The sequence below is a fragment of the Hyla sarda genome, chromosome 1 (genome assembly GCF_029499605.1).
Source record: "Hyla sarda isolate aHylSar1 chromosome 1, aHylSar1.hap1, whole genome shotgun sequence".
Lineage (NCBI taxonomy): Eukaryota > Metazoa > Chordata > Amphibia > Anura > Hylidae > Hyla > Hyla sarda.
Window position 1 is genome coordinate 600,781,702 of NC_079189.1, and position 16,016 is coordinate 600,797,717.

Consider the following 16,016-nt stretch of genomic DNA (forward strand, 5'->3'; position numbering starts at 1 on the left):
TTGGGTGTCTTCAGGACTGTATGGGCCTAGAGGTGACTGGTGAGGATGGGATTTTTTGAGGGATTTTGACTTTTTACTAAGACCCTAAGGATAAGTTTCCACTTGTTTTTTTTCTGGCAGTTTTTGAGCCAAAGTCAGAAGTGGATCCATAAGGGAGGATAAGTGTAAGTCCTTCCTTATTATGTCCTATTTCTTTTGGATACTCATCTGACTTTGGCTCAAAAACTGCCAGAAAAAAGTGGAAAAACTTAGTGGAAAGTGGAAACTTAGCCTCATACTTCTAAGGGGTCGTTCACACGGCCGTCTATCCCTGTTAAGGCTGCATTCACACTTCGTTTTTACATTACGGGCGCCAGATTACACTACGGTTTTAGGTCCGATCACAAAACCGGATACGGGTCAAAAATGAGCTGACCCGAGTTACCGTTTGACTCCGTTCGGCTCATTAACCCCTTAAGGACTCAGGGTTTTTCCGTTTTTGCACTTTCGTTTTTTCCTCCTTACCTTTTAAAAATCATAACCCTTTCAATTTTCCACCTAAAAATCCATATTATGGCTTATTTTTTGCGTCGCCAATTCTACTTTGTAATGACATTAGTCATTTTATCCAAAAATTCACGGCGAAACGGAAAAAAAATCATTGTGCGACAAAATCGAAAAAAAAACTCAATTTTGTAACTTTTGGGGGCTTCCGTTTCTACGCAGTGCATATTTCGGTAAAAATTACACCTTATCTTTATTCTGTAGGTCCATACGGTTAAAATGATCCCCTACTTATATAGGTTTGATTTTGTCGCACTTCTGGAAAAAATCATAACTACATGCAGGAAAATGTATACATTTAAAAATGTCATCTTCTGACCCCTATAACTTTTTTATTTTTCCATGTACGGGGCGGTATGAGGACTCATTTTTTGCGCCGTGATCTGAAGTTTATATCGGTATGATTTTTGTTATGATCGGACTTTTTGATCACTTTTTATTCATTTTTTAATGTTATAAAAAGTTACCAAAATACGCTTTTTTGGACTTTGGAATCTTTTTTGCGCGTACCCCCCCCCCCCCCCCCCCCCCCCCCCCCGCCCCCATCTGACCGTACGGTTTAATTAATGATATATTTTTATAGTTCGGACATTTACGCACGCGGCGATACCACATATGTTTATTTATTTATTTTTTTACACTGTTTTATTTTTTTATGGGAAAAGGGGGGTGATTCAAACTTTTATTAGGGAAGGGGTTAAATGACCTTTATTAACACTTTTTTTTTACTTTTTTTTTTGCAGTGTTATAGGTCCCATAGGGACCTATAACACTGCACACACTGATCTCTCATACTGATCATTATTATCCCATAGGGACCTATAACACTGCACACACTGATCTCTCATACTGATCATTATTATCCCATAGGGACCTATAACACTGCACACACTGATCCCTTATACTGATTATTTTTATCCCATAGGGACCTATAACACTGCACACACTGATCATTGTCCCATAGGGACCTATAACACTGCACACACTGATCTCCTATGCTGATCACTGGCGTGTATTAACACGCCTGTGATCAGCATTATCGGCGCTTGACTGCTCCTGCCTGGATCTCAGGCACGGAGCAGTCATTCGTCGATCGGACACCGAGGAGGCAGGTAAGAGCCCTCCCGGTGTCCGATCAGCTGTTCGGGACGCCGCGATTTCACCGCGGCGGTCCCGAACAGCCCGACTGAGCAGCCGGGTCACTTTCAGTTTCACTTTAGAAGCGGCGGTCAGCTTTGACCGCCGCTTCTAAAGGGTTAATACCACACATCTCCGCGATCGGCGATGTGTGGTATTAGCCGCGGGTCCCGGCCGTTGATTAGCGCCGGGACCGACGCGATATGATGCGGGATCGCGTCGCGATCCCGCTTCATATCGAGGGAGCCGGTGCAGGACGTAAATATACGTCCTGCGTCGTTAAGGGGTTAAAGTAAATGGAGTTCAGCGCAGGTCCGGCTGGGGGAGGGGCAAGCTGGGCTCTCCCGTACGCCAGCCGGACCTGCGCTGAACTCCATTTACTTTAATGAGCCGAACGGAGTCAAACGGTAACTCCGGTCGGCTCATTTTTGACCCGTATCCGGTTTTGTGACCGGACCTAAGACCGTAGTATAATCTGGCGCCCGTAATGTAAAAACGAGGTGTGAATGCCGCCTATTTCATGCCCGTTCTGCAATCCGTCTGATACTTTTGCAAACGGCTGTAAAAGCGTCTCATTGATGTCAAACGACACAAACGGACAATAAAGGATATAAACGGATGCAAACTGATGCAACAGGATGCCACATATCCAGTTTCTTCTGTTTTTAAGGGGTACTCCGCTGGTCAGCATTTGGAATAAACTGTTCCGAACGTTGGAGCCAGCGCCGGGAGCTTGTGACGTCATAGCCCCGCCCCTCACGACGTCACACCCCCTCAATGCAAGTCTGTGGGAGGGGGCGTGACAGTCGAGGCTGGATGTGACATCTTGAGGGGGCGGGATCTGTTAGAGCACTTGTGAAGCTCTATGTTACCCAGTCCTAATTCTGATCATGTACATATAACTTTTATGTGTATACCACCTGTATTTCTTGGTTTTCATTCTATGCTCTAGGAGGGGGGGTGTCCTCACTGTGCATGACTCCTCCTCCCTGAGTCTGCTGTGCTGTGCTGTGTCTCTTCATCCAATCACTTCAGGCTGCACTGTAACCCCTTCCTCTGTGTTTTCATGCTGCAGTCTGATAGGACAGGAGTGAGCACAAAGGAATGATTGTCCCGCCCTCACCTCCTGGACTTTGTCCCTGCTTGTGCTTCAGCTGGGACAAAGATGATGCTGCAGATGCACAGGACCATGTTCTGGATGGTATAGGGGGCCCCCTAGTGGCCTTTTTTTATTTTTTATTTTTTTAAGTCATATAAACATTTTCTTATGATGTATATTGGAAGGATTGATGTTTTGCCAAGATGTACAACATACCCAAAGGTTTTGGACCTGACAGTGCCAATTTAACCCCTTAAAGGAGTACTCTGATGCCAATCTTTTCTGGGGCAAAAGAAGCATCAAGCAAAGTTATATAACCTATATATATATATTATATACTTGCGCTTTCCATATGGCCCCTTTCCCGGTCTTCTCCTGCATTTTTCCGCCAACCAGAAGCTGGGTCCTTTTCCTGCATTTGATGACGCTCGACCGCTTATTCCGAGCGCTCCGCCGGCAACTTAGCCCGGGGACTCATACCTCCCATGAGTCATTGCAGGCTCTGCCGGCCTCCCAGCCCGGAGTCGGCTACTACTCCCACCCCCCCCCCCCCCCGTTTCTTTTTACCCTTTTTTTTTTTCACTTTGGTTTTCGTGGACATGCACCAAATTTATCATTTGGTGCGAGTTGTTAGTAATTTTGGCGCAAATGTTGAAATCAGCTGTTCACAGCGCCTTTTACACAGAACTTACCACCACAGAGGACGCGTATTTTACCCTGTAGAGCGGCCATTTCGGAGTCCCTCCTGCAGTATATCAGCAAGCGACGTGAGGTATTTTCTTTTGTGGGGTATATATATATCATGTGAAATGGATTTTATTTTCAACTTGGGTCGTTTTTTTGTTTTGTTACTTTAGTGCAGTGGTCTCCAATCTGCGGACCTCCAGATGTTGCAAAACTACAGTTCCCAGCATGCCCGGACAGCCGTCCGGGCATGCTGGGAGTTGTAGTTTTGCAACATCTGGAGGTCCGCAGGTTGGAGACCACTGCTTTGGGGCTTATCTATCCAGAACCTGTGTGGCCATGTCCAATGCTGGCTCAACGGAGGGTGAAGGTTCCTCAGAGACAACTATGTCGCAGGATAGTTTTGAGCAGCCCCGGAGGTGTCGCTGCTTTCACCAAAAAAAAAAAAGTTTAATGTAGAGGTGCACCGAAATGGAAATTTCAGAACCGAAACGAAACCGAAATAAAAAAAAATGTCCGTCCGAAAATGACTTCTCCCCGTCTTCTGGTAAAATGCAGCGCTCCGCTCATTAGATTCCCCCACATTAGATTGCCAGCTCCCCCGCATTAGGTCGGGAGTTCCCCCACATTAATTGGCAGCTCCCCCACATTAATAGGCAGCTCCCCCACAATAGTAGGCAGCTCCCCCACATTAGGTCAGCATTTCCCTCACAATATTAGGCAGCTCCCCCCAACAATATTAGGCAGCTCCCCCCCACATTAGGTCAGCAGTTCCCCCACAATAGTAGACAGTTCCCCCACAATATTAGGCAGCTCCCCAAAAAATATTAGGCAGCTCCCCCCAACAATATTAGGCAGCTCCCCCCAACAATATTAGGCAGCTCCCCCCAACAATATTAGGCAGCTCCCCCCCACATTAGGTCAGCAGTTCCCCCACAATAGTAGACAGTTCCCCAAAAAATATTAGGCAGCTCCCCCCAACAATATTAGGCAGCTCCCCCCAACAATATTAGGCAGCTCCCCCCACATTTGTAGGCAGCTCCCCCCAACAATATTAGGCAGCTCCCCCCAACAATATTAGGCAGCTCCCCCCAACAATATTAGGCAGCTCCCCCCAACAATATTAGGCAGCTCCCCCCAACAATATTAGGCAGCTCCCCCCAACAATATTAGGCAGCTCCCCCCCACAATATTAGGCAGCTCCCCCCACAATATTAGGCAGCTCCCCCCACAATATTAGGCAGCTCCCCCCACAATATTAGGCAGCTCCCCCCACAATATTAGGCAGCTCCCCCCCACAATATTAGGCAGCTCCCCCCCACAATATTAGGCAGCTCCCCCCCACAATATAAGCAGCTCCCCCCCCCCACAATATTAGGCAGCTCCCCCCCCCCACAATATTAGGCAGCTCCCCCCCCCCACAATATTAGGCAGCTCCCCCCCCCACAATATTAGGCAGCTCCACCCCCACAATATTAGGCAGCTCCCCCCCCCCCCACAATATTAGGCAGCTCCCCCCCCCCCCAATATTAGGCAGCTCCCCCCCCCCCCACAATATTAGGCAGCTCCCCCCCACAATATTAGGCAGCTCCCCCCCCCCCACAATATTAGGCAGCTCCCCCCCACAATATTAGGCAGCTCCCCCCCACAATATTAGGCAGCTCCCCCCACAATATTAGGCAGCTCCCCTCCCCCACATTATTAGGCAGCTCCCCCCCACAATATTAGGCAGCTCCCCCCCACAATATTAGGCAGCTCCCCCCCCACAATATTAGGCAGCTCCCCCCCACAATATTAGGCAGCTCCCCCCCACAATATTAGGCAGCTCCCCCCCACAATATTAGGCAGCTCCCCCCCACAATATTAGGCAGCTCCCCCCCCACAATATTAGGCAGCTCCCCCCACAATATTAGGCAGCTCCCCCACATTTGTAGGCAGCTCCCCCCAGGAATATTAGGGAGCTCCCCCCCAACAATATTAGGCAGCTCCCCCCCACAATATTAGGCAGCTCCCCCCCACAATATTAGGCAGCTCCCCCCCACAATATTAGGCAGCTCCCCCCCACAATATTAGGCAGCTCCCCCCCACAATATTAGGCAGCTCCCCCCCACAATATTAGGCAGCTCCCCCCCCAATATAAGGCAGCTCCCCCCCCCCAATATAAGGCAGCTCCCCCCCCCAATATAAGGCAGCTCCCCCCCACAATATAAGGCAGCTCCCCCCCACAATATAAGGCAGCTCCCCCCCCCCCACAATATTAGGCAGCTCCCCCCCCCCCACAATATTAGGCAGCTCCCCCCCCCACAATATTAGGCAGCTCCCCCCCCCACAATATTAGGCAGCTCCCCCCCCCACAATATTAGGCAGCTCCCCCCCCCCACAATATTAGGCAGCTCCCCCCCCCACAATATTAGGCAGCTCCCCCCCCCACAATATTAGGCAGCTCCCCCCCCCACAATATTAGGCAGCTCCCCCCCCACAATATTAGGCAGCTCCCCCCCCACAATATTAGGCAGCTCCCCCCCCCCACAATATTAGGCAGCTCCCCCCCCCCCACAATATTAGGCAGCTCCCCCCCCCCCCACAATATTAGGCAGCTCCCCCCCCCCCACAATATTAGGCAGCTCCCCGCCCCCCACAATATTAGGCAGCTCCCCCCCACAATATTAGGCAGCTCCCCCCCACAATATTAGGCAGCTCCCCCCCACAATATTAGGCAGCTCCCCCCCACAATATTAGGCAGCTCCCCCCCACAATATTAGGCAGCTCCCCCCCCCACAATATTAGGCAGCTCCCCCCCCACAATATTAGGCAGCTCCCCCCCCACAATATTAGGCAGCTCCCCCCCACAATATTAGGCAACTCCCCCCCCACAATATTAGGCAACTCCCCCCCCACAATATTAGGCAGCTCCCCCCCCCACAATAGTAGGCAGCTTCCCCCCACCCCACAGACATACAGCCTCAAGCCATATACAGTGTACGGCTGGAGGCTGTATGTCTGTACTGCTGCCCCCACAGTGTTCCGGTCACCGCTCCTCCGGCCCAGGGTCACATCTACTGCTATGGCCTATGGACCATAGCAGTAGGTGCCGGGACCAGAGGAGCTGTGACCGGAACACTGAAGAAGATGACACGGTCACTTACCAGGCCCCGGCCAGCGTGCGTTCTCCTGCGACGATCCTGCGGTCCTCCTGCGTCTCTATGGTTGTACGCACGGGACGTCAGTGACTTCCCGTGCGTATGACCATAGAGGCTGAGAAGCGAAGGAACGAAGGAGGATCGCGGGAGGATTGCAGGAAGAAGGCGGGGAATGGTGAGTGACCGGCGGACATCCTTATGTCCCGAAAAGATTTTTCGGGACACAGGGATGTCCGGGATAGGAATACTTTTTATGTGCCCGGGCTGGCTCCCGTGTGTGGCTGCAGGCGGGAGCCAACCAGAGCATATAAAACCTAATACTGTATACTAAAAACCAGGGGGCCTCCAGCTGTTGTGAAACTACAACTCCCAGCATGCCCGGACAGACTTTGTCGGTATTAGGTTTTATATGCTCTGGTTGGCCCCCGCCTGCAGCCACACACGGGAGCCGGCCCGGGCACATAAAAAGAAGTATTCCTAATCCTATCCCGGAGAGTGCGACCCCCCCCCCCCCTCAGATGTTGTGGCCGCCCCCCCCCTGCACCGCCCACGAGTGCCTCTGCCACTGGCAGTGTTTGGGATGAAGAAAGAGAGCAGGGTCCAGCTCCCAGAAAACGGATAAAATGCAAAATTTTAATTCAAGCCATTAAAATTGAGTGAACAAAAATAGAGGAGGGAAATAAAATCATAGCAGAAACGCCGACGCGTTTCGGACCATATAGTCCTTAATCATGGCATGTGTTTGCAACTTGTGCTGTGGGCGGGCAGGGGAGGTGGTCATTATCGGCACATTTTTAGTTGTTTCGGCATTTCCCCGAAAAGGCTATTTTCGGTCGATATGTATCGGCCGCCGATATATCGGTGCATCCCTAGTTTAATGTATTTTGACGCCTTTACATTTTCGGACATTGCTAAGTGTGTTTTCCATGTGCAAAATTTCTTGGCGGTGATTTGGGCCCAAAAAAACGGGATTTGAGCCAAAATTGCGCCAAAGATCGATTGGCGCAAATGATGAATTACTGACTAAAGTTGAAATCACACACAGGACCGTGTGATTTTTGAGAAAGTTGTAAAAATGACAGTGGAGAAGATGCGCCACACTTTGGCGCAAAAAGACACTGCGCCAAAGTATTGCGCCAAAGTTACACGGAAAAAAACACATAAATCCTTTGATAAATACCCCCCATATACTGTGTATGTGTGTGTGTGTATATTTCATGGTTACTATATTTGTGTATAATAGAGCTAATTGTAGGCTAAAAGCTCCTGGTCTCTGCACAGTCTGGTGTAACCACGGCCCAGGGGGTCTGTATATAGTATATATTCATATGTAGGGGGTCAGTATATAGTATATATTCATATGTAGGGGGTCAGTAGATAGTATACATTCATATGTAGGGGGTCAGTGTATAGTATACATTCATATGTAGGGGGGTCAGTATATAGTATACATTCATATGTAGGGGGTCAGTGTATAGTATTTATTCATATGTAGGGGGGCAGTATATAGTATACATTCATATGTAGGGGGGGTCAGTATATAGTATACATTCATATGTAGGGGGGGTCAGTATATAGTATACATTCATATGTAGGGGGGTCAGTATATAGTATACATTCATATGTAGGGGGGTCTGTATATAGTATACATTCATATGTAGGGGGGTCTGTATATAGTATACATTCATATGTAGGGGGGTCTGTATATAGTATACATTCATATGTAGGGGGGTCTGTATATAGTATACATTCATATGTAGGGGGGTCAGTATATAGTATACATTCATATGTAGGGGGGTCAGTATATAGTATACATTCATATGTAGGGGGGTCTGTATATAGTATACATTCATATGTAGTGGGTCTGTATTAGGGATCAACCGATATTGGTTTTTTTAGGACTGATACCGATAATCGGTGGAGGTTAGGGCCGATAGCCGATAACTTATACCGATATTCCGGTATAAGTTATCGGCTATTTATCCCCCCGCTACACTGCTGCAGATCATTGATTTAAAGCGGGCACTTTAATTCAATGCACTGCAGTGGCTTTTGCGGGGCCATAGGCCCCCGCCGCCACCACCCGCTTCTCTCCCCCCTACCTGTCAGGGTGGCCTGTAGTGTCCGGGGGCGTTCCGGGTGAAGGGTGAACCGGTCCGGGCTGTCCTTCTTCTCCGGCGGTCATCTTTCTCCACTCCGGGCAGGCTCCAGCTTAGTACGCTGCATAGACGCCGCTGCGCAGTGACGCCCGTGCGCAGCGACGCACCTGACGTCACGCCGTAGCGGCGTCTATGCAGCTACTAGGCCGGAGCCTGCCCGGAGTGGAGAAGAGGACCGCCGGAGAAGGACAGCCCGGACCGATTCACCCGGAACGCCCCCGGACACTACAGGAACGATGGATGGCCCGGACCACCCCCATTACGGGTAAGTTAAATTTTTTTTTTTATTGACTCGGAGGGTGGGGGAGGGGCCCGACCGGTATAGTGGTATGGGCAAAAATCCATACCGGTATACCGCCCATCACTACGGTGGGGGGTGCGACGTGGGTCGGGGGGTGCGACGCGGTGTGGTGGGTCGGGGGGGCGGTCGCAGGGCGGTGCGGGGGGCGGGGCATTATCGGCCTATCGGCAAGGTAATTGCCGATACCAATAATGCCGAAAATCGTGATTATCGGCCGATAATATCGGCCATACTGATAATCGGTCGATCCCTAGTCTGTATATAGTATACATTCATATGTGGGGGGTCAGTATATAGTATACATTCATATGTAGGGGGGCTGTATATAATATACATTCATATGTAGGGGGTCTGTATATAGTATACATTCATATGTGGGGGGTCAGTATATAGTATACATTGATAGGTAGGGGGTCAGTATATAGTATACATTCATATGTAGGGGGTCTGTATATAGTATACATTCATATGTGGGGGGGTCAGTATATAGTATACATTCATATGTAGGGGGGTCAGTATATAGTATACATTCATATGTAGGGGGTCAGTATACAGTATATATTCATATGTAGGGGGGTCTGTATATAGTATACATTCATATGTAGGGGGTCAGTATATAGTATACATTCATATGGGGGTCAGTATATAGTATACATTCATATGGGGGTCAGTATATAGTATACATTCATATGGGGGGGTCAGTATATAGTATACATTCATATGTAGGGGGGTCAGTATATAGTATACATTCATATGTAGGGGGGTCAGTATATAGTATACATTCATATGTAGGTGGTCAGTATATAGTATACATTCATATGTAGGGGGGTCAGTATATATTAAATTGGGGGGGTCAGTATATAGTATTCATATGTAGGGGGGTCAGTATATAGTATACATTCATATGTAGGGGGTCTGTATATAGTATACATTCATATGTAGGGGGTCTGTATATAGTATACATTCATATGTAGGGGTCAGTATATAGTATACATTCATATGTAGGGGGTCTGTATATAGTATACATTCATATATAGGGGTCAGTATATAGTATACATTCATATGTAGGGGTCAGTATATAGTATACATTCATATGTAGGGGTCAGTATATAGTATACATTCATATGTAGGGGTCAGTATATAGTATACATTCATATGTAGGGGGTCTGTATATAGTATACATTCATATGTAGGAGGTCAGTATATAGTATACATTCATATGTAGGGGGTCTGTATATAGTATACATTCATATGTAGGGGGTCTGTATATAGTATACATTCATATGTAGGTGGTCAGTATATAGTATACATATGTAGGGGGTCAGTATATAGTATACATTCATATGTAGGGGTCAGTTAAAACATTGAGGCGGGAGTGCTTCTCCTGGCAGTCGTCGGCAGCGTATCATCAGATCCATCAGTGACATCAAGCTCCGTTAGTGCTAACAGACAACGGGATAAAACACCCAATATATGACAAAAAAAAACAGTAAACTACACATTACACACAAATATATTAAAAACAAAACGACCTGATCTGCTGAAGGACTATAAAAACGCATTTAATTAATTTAGCTAATTTATCCCTTGTGGGCACAGGGTGTCTTAAGTGCATAATCCACCAGGCTTCCCTTTTTAGGAGACACATATGTCTATTACCCCATCAGAACAAGGCTCAATGTGTTCTATTTCTGCAAACTAGGACATTCACTTATGTGACCTATTTTCGTACGGATAGAATGAATATGCTCTCTGACTCCAAGGAACTAAAACAACATTTTTTGGCAACACAGGATTTAATTGTACTTACCGAACCATCAGAATCCTGAATTCCATTAATAGCAGGAGGAGACTAGACTCACCATCCCAGATGAAGGAAGTCGTACACTTCCGAAACGCGTCAGATTTTTTTCCTCCTCTGCTACCTGTAGTGACGTCACTAGCAGAGTCCGTGGATTGCCCGGAACTCAGCGAGAAATAAAACGGTATAGACGCCGCCGGCCGGGGCTGTCTCCCATTTCTTCCCAGGAGCTACCTATCAAATCCTGCTCACTGCCATCCTCTTCGTGGACATCGATTCAAACATCTGCATCTCTCCGAAAAAACTCTCCATCAGAGAGGAAGAAAAAGAGGTATTTTCAAACACATGCAGAATACTGTACCAGAGCTAACTTCTTTACATTAACCCTGCGGCTATCACATCGATAGGACACATCTAATATATAACGTTTGTTTCTTCCAGTTTCTTGTTACTACTGGTTCCACCCATTCACCATCCTATCTGTAGCACGTCGCACTGATTTACTGTCAGTCAATTGCTAATACCGGATTAATGCACTTCGGACGAACACAGGTACCTATCTATTGATACTGTCTGAACATCACAGATCCATTTGTCTCATTGGATATCTAAAATATGTATATATACGTTCTTTACAGCACAATGCACTTTGCCGATCTTCAAGTATATCCAGTGATAAAACCACTACAAGGTAACTGCAGACTATTGCATTGCAATTTATAATAATAATACCAGCATTTATATTTTATCTATATATACATACATACATACATACATACATACACACACACACACACACACACACACACACACACACACACACACACAGTACAGACAAAAAGTTTGGACACACCTTCTCATTCAGAGTTTTCTTTATTTTCATGACTATGAAAATTGTAGATTCACATTGAAGGCATCAAAACTATGAATTAACACATGTGGAATTATAGACAACAAAAAAAGTGAAAATATGTCATATTCTAGGTTCTTCAAAGTAGCCACCTTTTGCTTTGATTACTGCTTTGCACACTCTTGGCATTCTCTTGTTGAGATTCAAGAGGTAGTCACCTGAAATGGTTTTCACTTCACAGGTGTGCTGGTGTGGAGGAGGAGGTGTGATGGTGTGGAGGTGTGATGGTGTGGAGGAGATGGTGTGATGGTGTGGGGGCGCTTTGCTGGTGACACTGTTGGGGATTTATTCAAAATTGAAGGCATACTGAACCAGCATGTCTACCGCAGCATCTTGCAGCGGCTGCTATTCCATCCGGTTTGCGTTTAGTTGGACCATCATTTATTTTTCAACAGGACAATGACCCCAAACACCTCCAGGCTGTGTAAGGGCTATTTGACCAAGAAGGAGAGTGATGGGGTGCTGCGCCAGATGACCTGGCCTCCACAGTCACCGGACCTGAACCCAATGAAGGCAAAAGGGCCAACAAGTGCTAAGCATCTCTGGGATCTCCTTCAAGACTGTTGGAAGACCATTTATGGTGACTACCTCTTGAAGCTCATCAAGAGAATGCCAAGAGTGCAAAGCAGTAATCAAAAGCAAAAGGTGGCTACTTGAAAAACCTAGAATATGACATATTTTCAGTTGTTTCACACTTTTTTGTTATGTCTAATTCCACATGCGTTTATTCATAGTTTTGATGCCTTCAGTGTGAATCTACAATTTTCATAGTCATGAAAATAAAGAAAACTCTTTGAATGAGAAGGTGTGTCCAAACTTTTGGTCTGTAATGTACATGTGTATGAGGGTCATGAGGTTTTTGATCCATCATCTAATATCTATGTCCAGCGTATAAAAGATCTATCTACTCCTGTGATTTTTGGCCATCTATATAATCAATAATTTATTTTCTAGTTTATAACATTCCACATGACTTCTCCTGTCTGATGGCATTTACAATATTTCTTTCACAGGTTATGAATCACAGTGATGATCGGGATTGTATTAATGCTCCAGACATAATGGTAAAGGAAGAAGAGACAGATGTGAGTGGTGATAAACAGTATAAGGAGGACATGCCAACAAAGAAAGATCTGAACTTTATTAATGCTCCAGACATAAAGAAAGAAGAGGAGACAATTGTAAGCGGTGATGAGCAGTCAAAGGAGGATATTCCTACAAGGAAACAACGGAAATCTATTAATGCTACAGACATGAATGAAGAAGAACAAGCAGATGTGAGCAGTAATGAGCAGTATATGGAGGAAATTCCTACAAGGAAAGATCAGAACTATATTAATACTCCAGACATAAAGGAAGAAGTAGAGACCTATGTGATCGGTGATGAGCAGTATAAGGAGGACATTCCTACAGGGAAAGATCTGAACTATATTAATGTTCCAGACATAAAGAAAGAGGAGGAGACAGATGTGAGCGGTGATGAGCAGTTAAAGGAGGATTTTCCTACAAGGAAACATCGTAAATCTATTAATGCTACAGACATAAAGGAAGAACAGGCAGGTGTGAGTGGTAATGAGCAGTATATGGAGGAAATTATTACAAGGAAAGATCTGAACTATATTAATGCTCCAGACATAAAGGAAGAAGAAGAGACAGATGTGAGCAGTGATGAGCAGTATAAGGAAGACATTCCTCCAGGGAATGATCTGAACTATATTAATGCTCCAGATATAAAGAAAGAGGAGGAGACAGATGTGAACAGTGATGAGCAGTTAAAGGAGGACATTCCTACATGGAAACATCTTAAATCTATTAATGCTACAGACATAAAGGAAAAACAGGCAGGTGTGAGTGGTAATGAGCAGTATATGGAGGAAATTCCTACAAGGAAAGATCTGAACTATATTAATGCTCAAGACATAAAGGAAGAAGAAGAGACAGATGTGAGCAGTGATGAGCAGTATAAGGAAGACATTCCTACTGGGAAATATGTCAACTATATTAATGCTCCAGACATAAAGAAAGAAGAAGAGACAGATGTGAGCGGTGATGAGCAGTATAAGGAGGACATTCCTACAGGTGAGTAGTGAGCACTAAATGCTGAGAACAGTCACAGATTCTATTCGGTCAACGACTACAATAATTTTTTGTGGAATACTTTAAGTGTCGTGTCAGTCTTTTCTGCCGTATATTCCCCATTCAGCCAAAATTCAAACTAAATTTGGATGAAAATTTTAGACCACTAAAGGCGATAACACATGTTGTGCATTTATAATGGATGCAGAAGTACAGCTATAATATGGAGATGGAAAAATACCTATGTGAGCGAGGCCGATCCCTTCATTATCTACTGTTAGGGAGAAGTAATTGAGCCTTTAGATGAAGCAGCTATAAGATTTTCCACACAAAAAGCTGTTTCTCTTTATAACCATTAGATCTGCTCACAGAGTAAGTGAGATTCAGGCTACCTCTTTACTAGATTCCTTTACTAGATAATTTAATAGTCTAGGGATTTCTAGTGACAACTTAGCCCCATAAAACAGCTCTAAGTTTCTGCCACTAGGTGTCTTGCTAGTCTGCTGTACACTCCCTGTTGTAAGGGGATTCTGTCTCTAGTAACAGCTAGATCAGGAGATAACACAGGAAGTGGGGGTGGGACTTAGCCTGTGCTATCTGCAGGAGAGAGCCTAAGAAATCCTGGGCGATTACCTGCAAGCTGAGACAGTCTACCTGCATATGATCCACACTGTCCGTGAAAAGTAAATCAAGGTTTCTCTCTTATCTGTCACTGCCCACATAGCTCAGGGCAGCTGTCTTTTGTATATTCACAATTATATGTCCACGGTGCTGCAGTGTGATCTTTATTTCCCACTTTAGCATCTCAGCAGCAGTAAGTGCTTAGGGTAACCCCTTCCTTTAGTCTGCTCACAAAGCACCTTGCAAGAAGAGAGCATCAGTAACCCCATTCACCCTCCAAATATAGTACTGTACTGTTTAACTCACCAGCCCAGTACATTTTCACAAGAACTATGTTATGGCATGTGGTGTTCTGTGATTGGCCAGAGATGTAAGGGAAATAAATTCCTGTGTGTGTACTGCTAGCAAACAGCCCAGCTGTGGTCCTGCTCCCATCACATGGGGAGAACAAGAAATAGTTGTGCACCATGGAGGGGACTCTTTGGTGCTCCCTGAACTTCTTACCGTCCTCCTACGTCTCCACATGTTGGAGGAAAGTTTCCTCCCCCGTTCTGTGAAGAATCGGCCCCCAGTTGCCCCTGTCTGGCATGGGGCAACGTCAGAGGGCGCGGCAGTGCACATTCAGATTAGTCACCACACAGAGGGGGGCCTGAATTCATACACGGGAGCTGGCTGGGCCCCCAGTGATGACGTGTTGTAGAGCTGGGCAGTATGACCAAAAATGTGTATCACGGTATTTTTGTAACTTATGGCGGTTCCACGGTATATAACTGTATTTCTCCGTCCACCCCCCTCCCCCAAATCATGTGACCCGCGAGCGCTGTTCTGCTCCCCCCCCCAAGATCATGTTACCCGCCTGCGCTGTTCTTCTCCCCCCACCACCACCAAATCATGTGACCCGCCGGCGCTGTTCTTCTCTCCCCCCCCCAATTAATTATCAGCCCAGCGGGGTACTACTCACATATGTGAAGCACTGCCCTCCTCCTCTTTGTTGCGGGCCGACACCGGCGCTGGAACTCTATACTGTACACCAGTGGTCTCAAACCTGCGGACCTCCAGATGTCCGGGCATGCTGGGAGTTGTAGTTTTGCAACAGCTGGAGGTCCGCAGGTTTGAGACCACTGCTGTACGCTGTATTCCTATGCCGGCTGCAAAAGATTAAGAAATTAAACTTAACTTACCTACGTCGGGGACTGGAACATCGGACAGCCGTCAGCTTATCACCGGCCAGAGCGATGTCCCGCCCCTGCCAGTGATAGGCTGAGCCCACTGTCAAGCCGGCTTCTTACATGACAGTGGGCTCAGCCTATCACTGGCAGGGGTGGGACATCGCTCTGGCCGGTGATAGGCTGACGGCTGTCCACGTTCCAGTCCCCGACGTAGGTAAGTTAAAAGTTTATTTTCTTTATCTTTTGCAACCGGCATAGGATACAGCGTACAGCAATGGTCTCAAACTTGCAGACCTCCAGCTGTTGCAAAACTACAACTCCCAGCATGCCTGGACAGCATTGGAGACCACTGGTGTACAGTATAGAGTTCCAGCGC

General features: G+C 46.5%; 1 protein-coding gene across 1 annotated transcript in view; it reads left to right on the top strand.

Moving 5' to 3' along the window:
- Nucleotides 1-16,016, top strand: part of LOC130293115 (paternally-expressed gene 3 protein-like) — a 67,596-nt gene that overhangs the window by 1,913 nt on the left and 49,667 nt on the right. Inside the window, exons 2-5 of the mRNA XM_056541620.1 lie at nt 10,857-11,195; nt 11,306-11,416; nt 11,503-11,555; nt 12,788-13,853. Of these exons, the coding sequence (XP_056397595.1) occupies nt 12,791-13,853 (1,063 nt within the window). The 5' untranslated portion in view covers nt 10,857-11,195; nt 11,306-11,416; nt 11,503-11,555; nt 12,788-12,790. The remainder of the gene's footprint in view (nt 1-10,856; nt 11,196-11,305; nt 11,417-11,502; nt 11,556-12,787; nt 13,854-16,016) is intronic.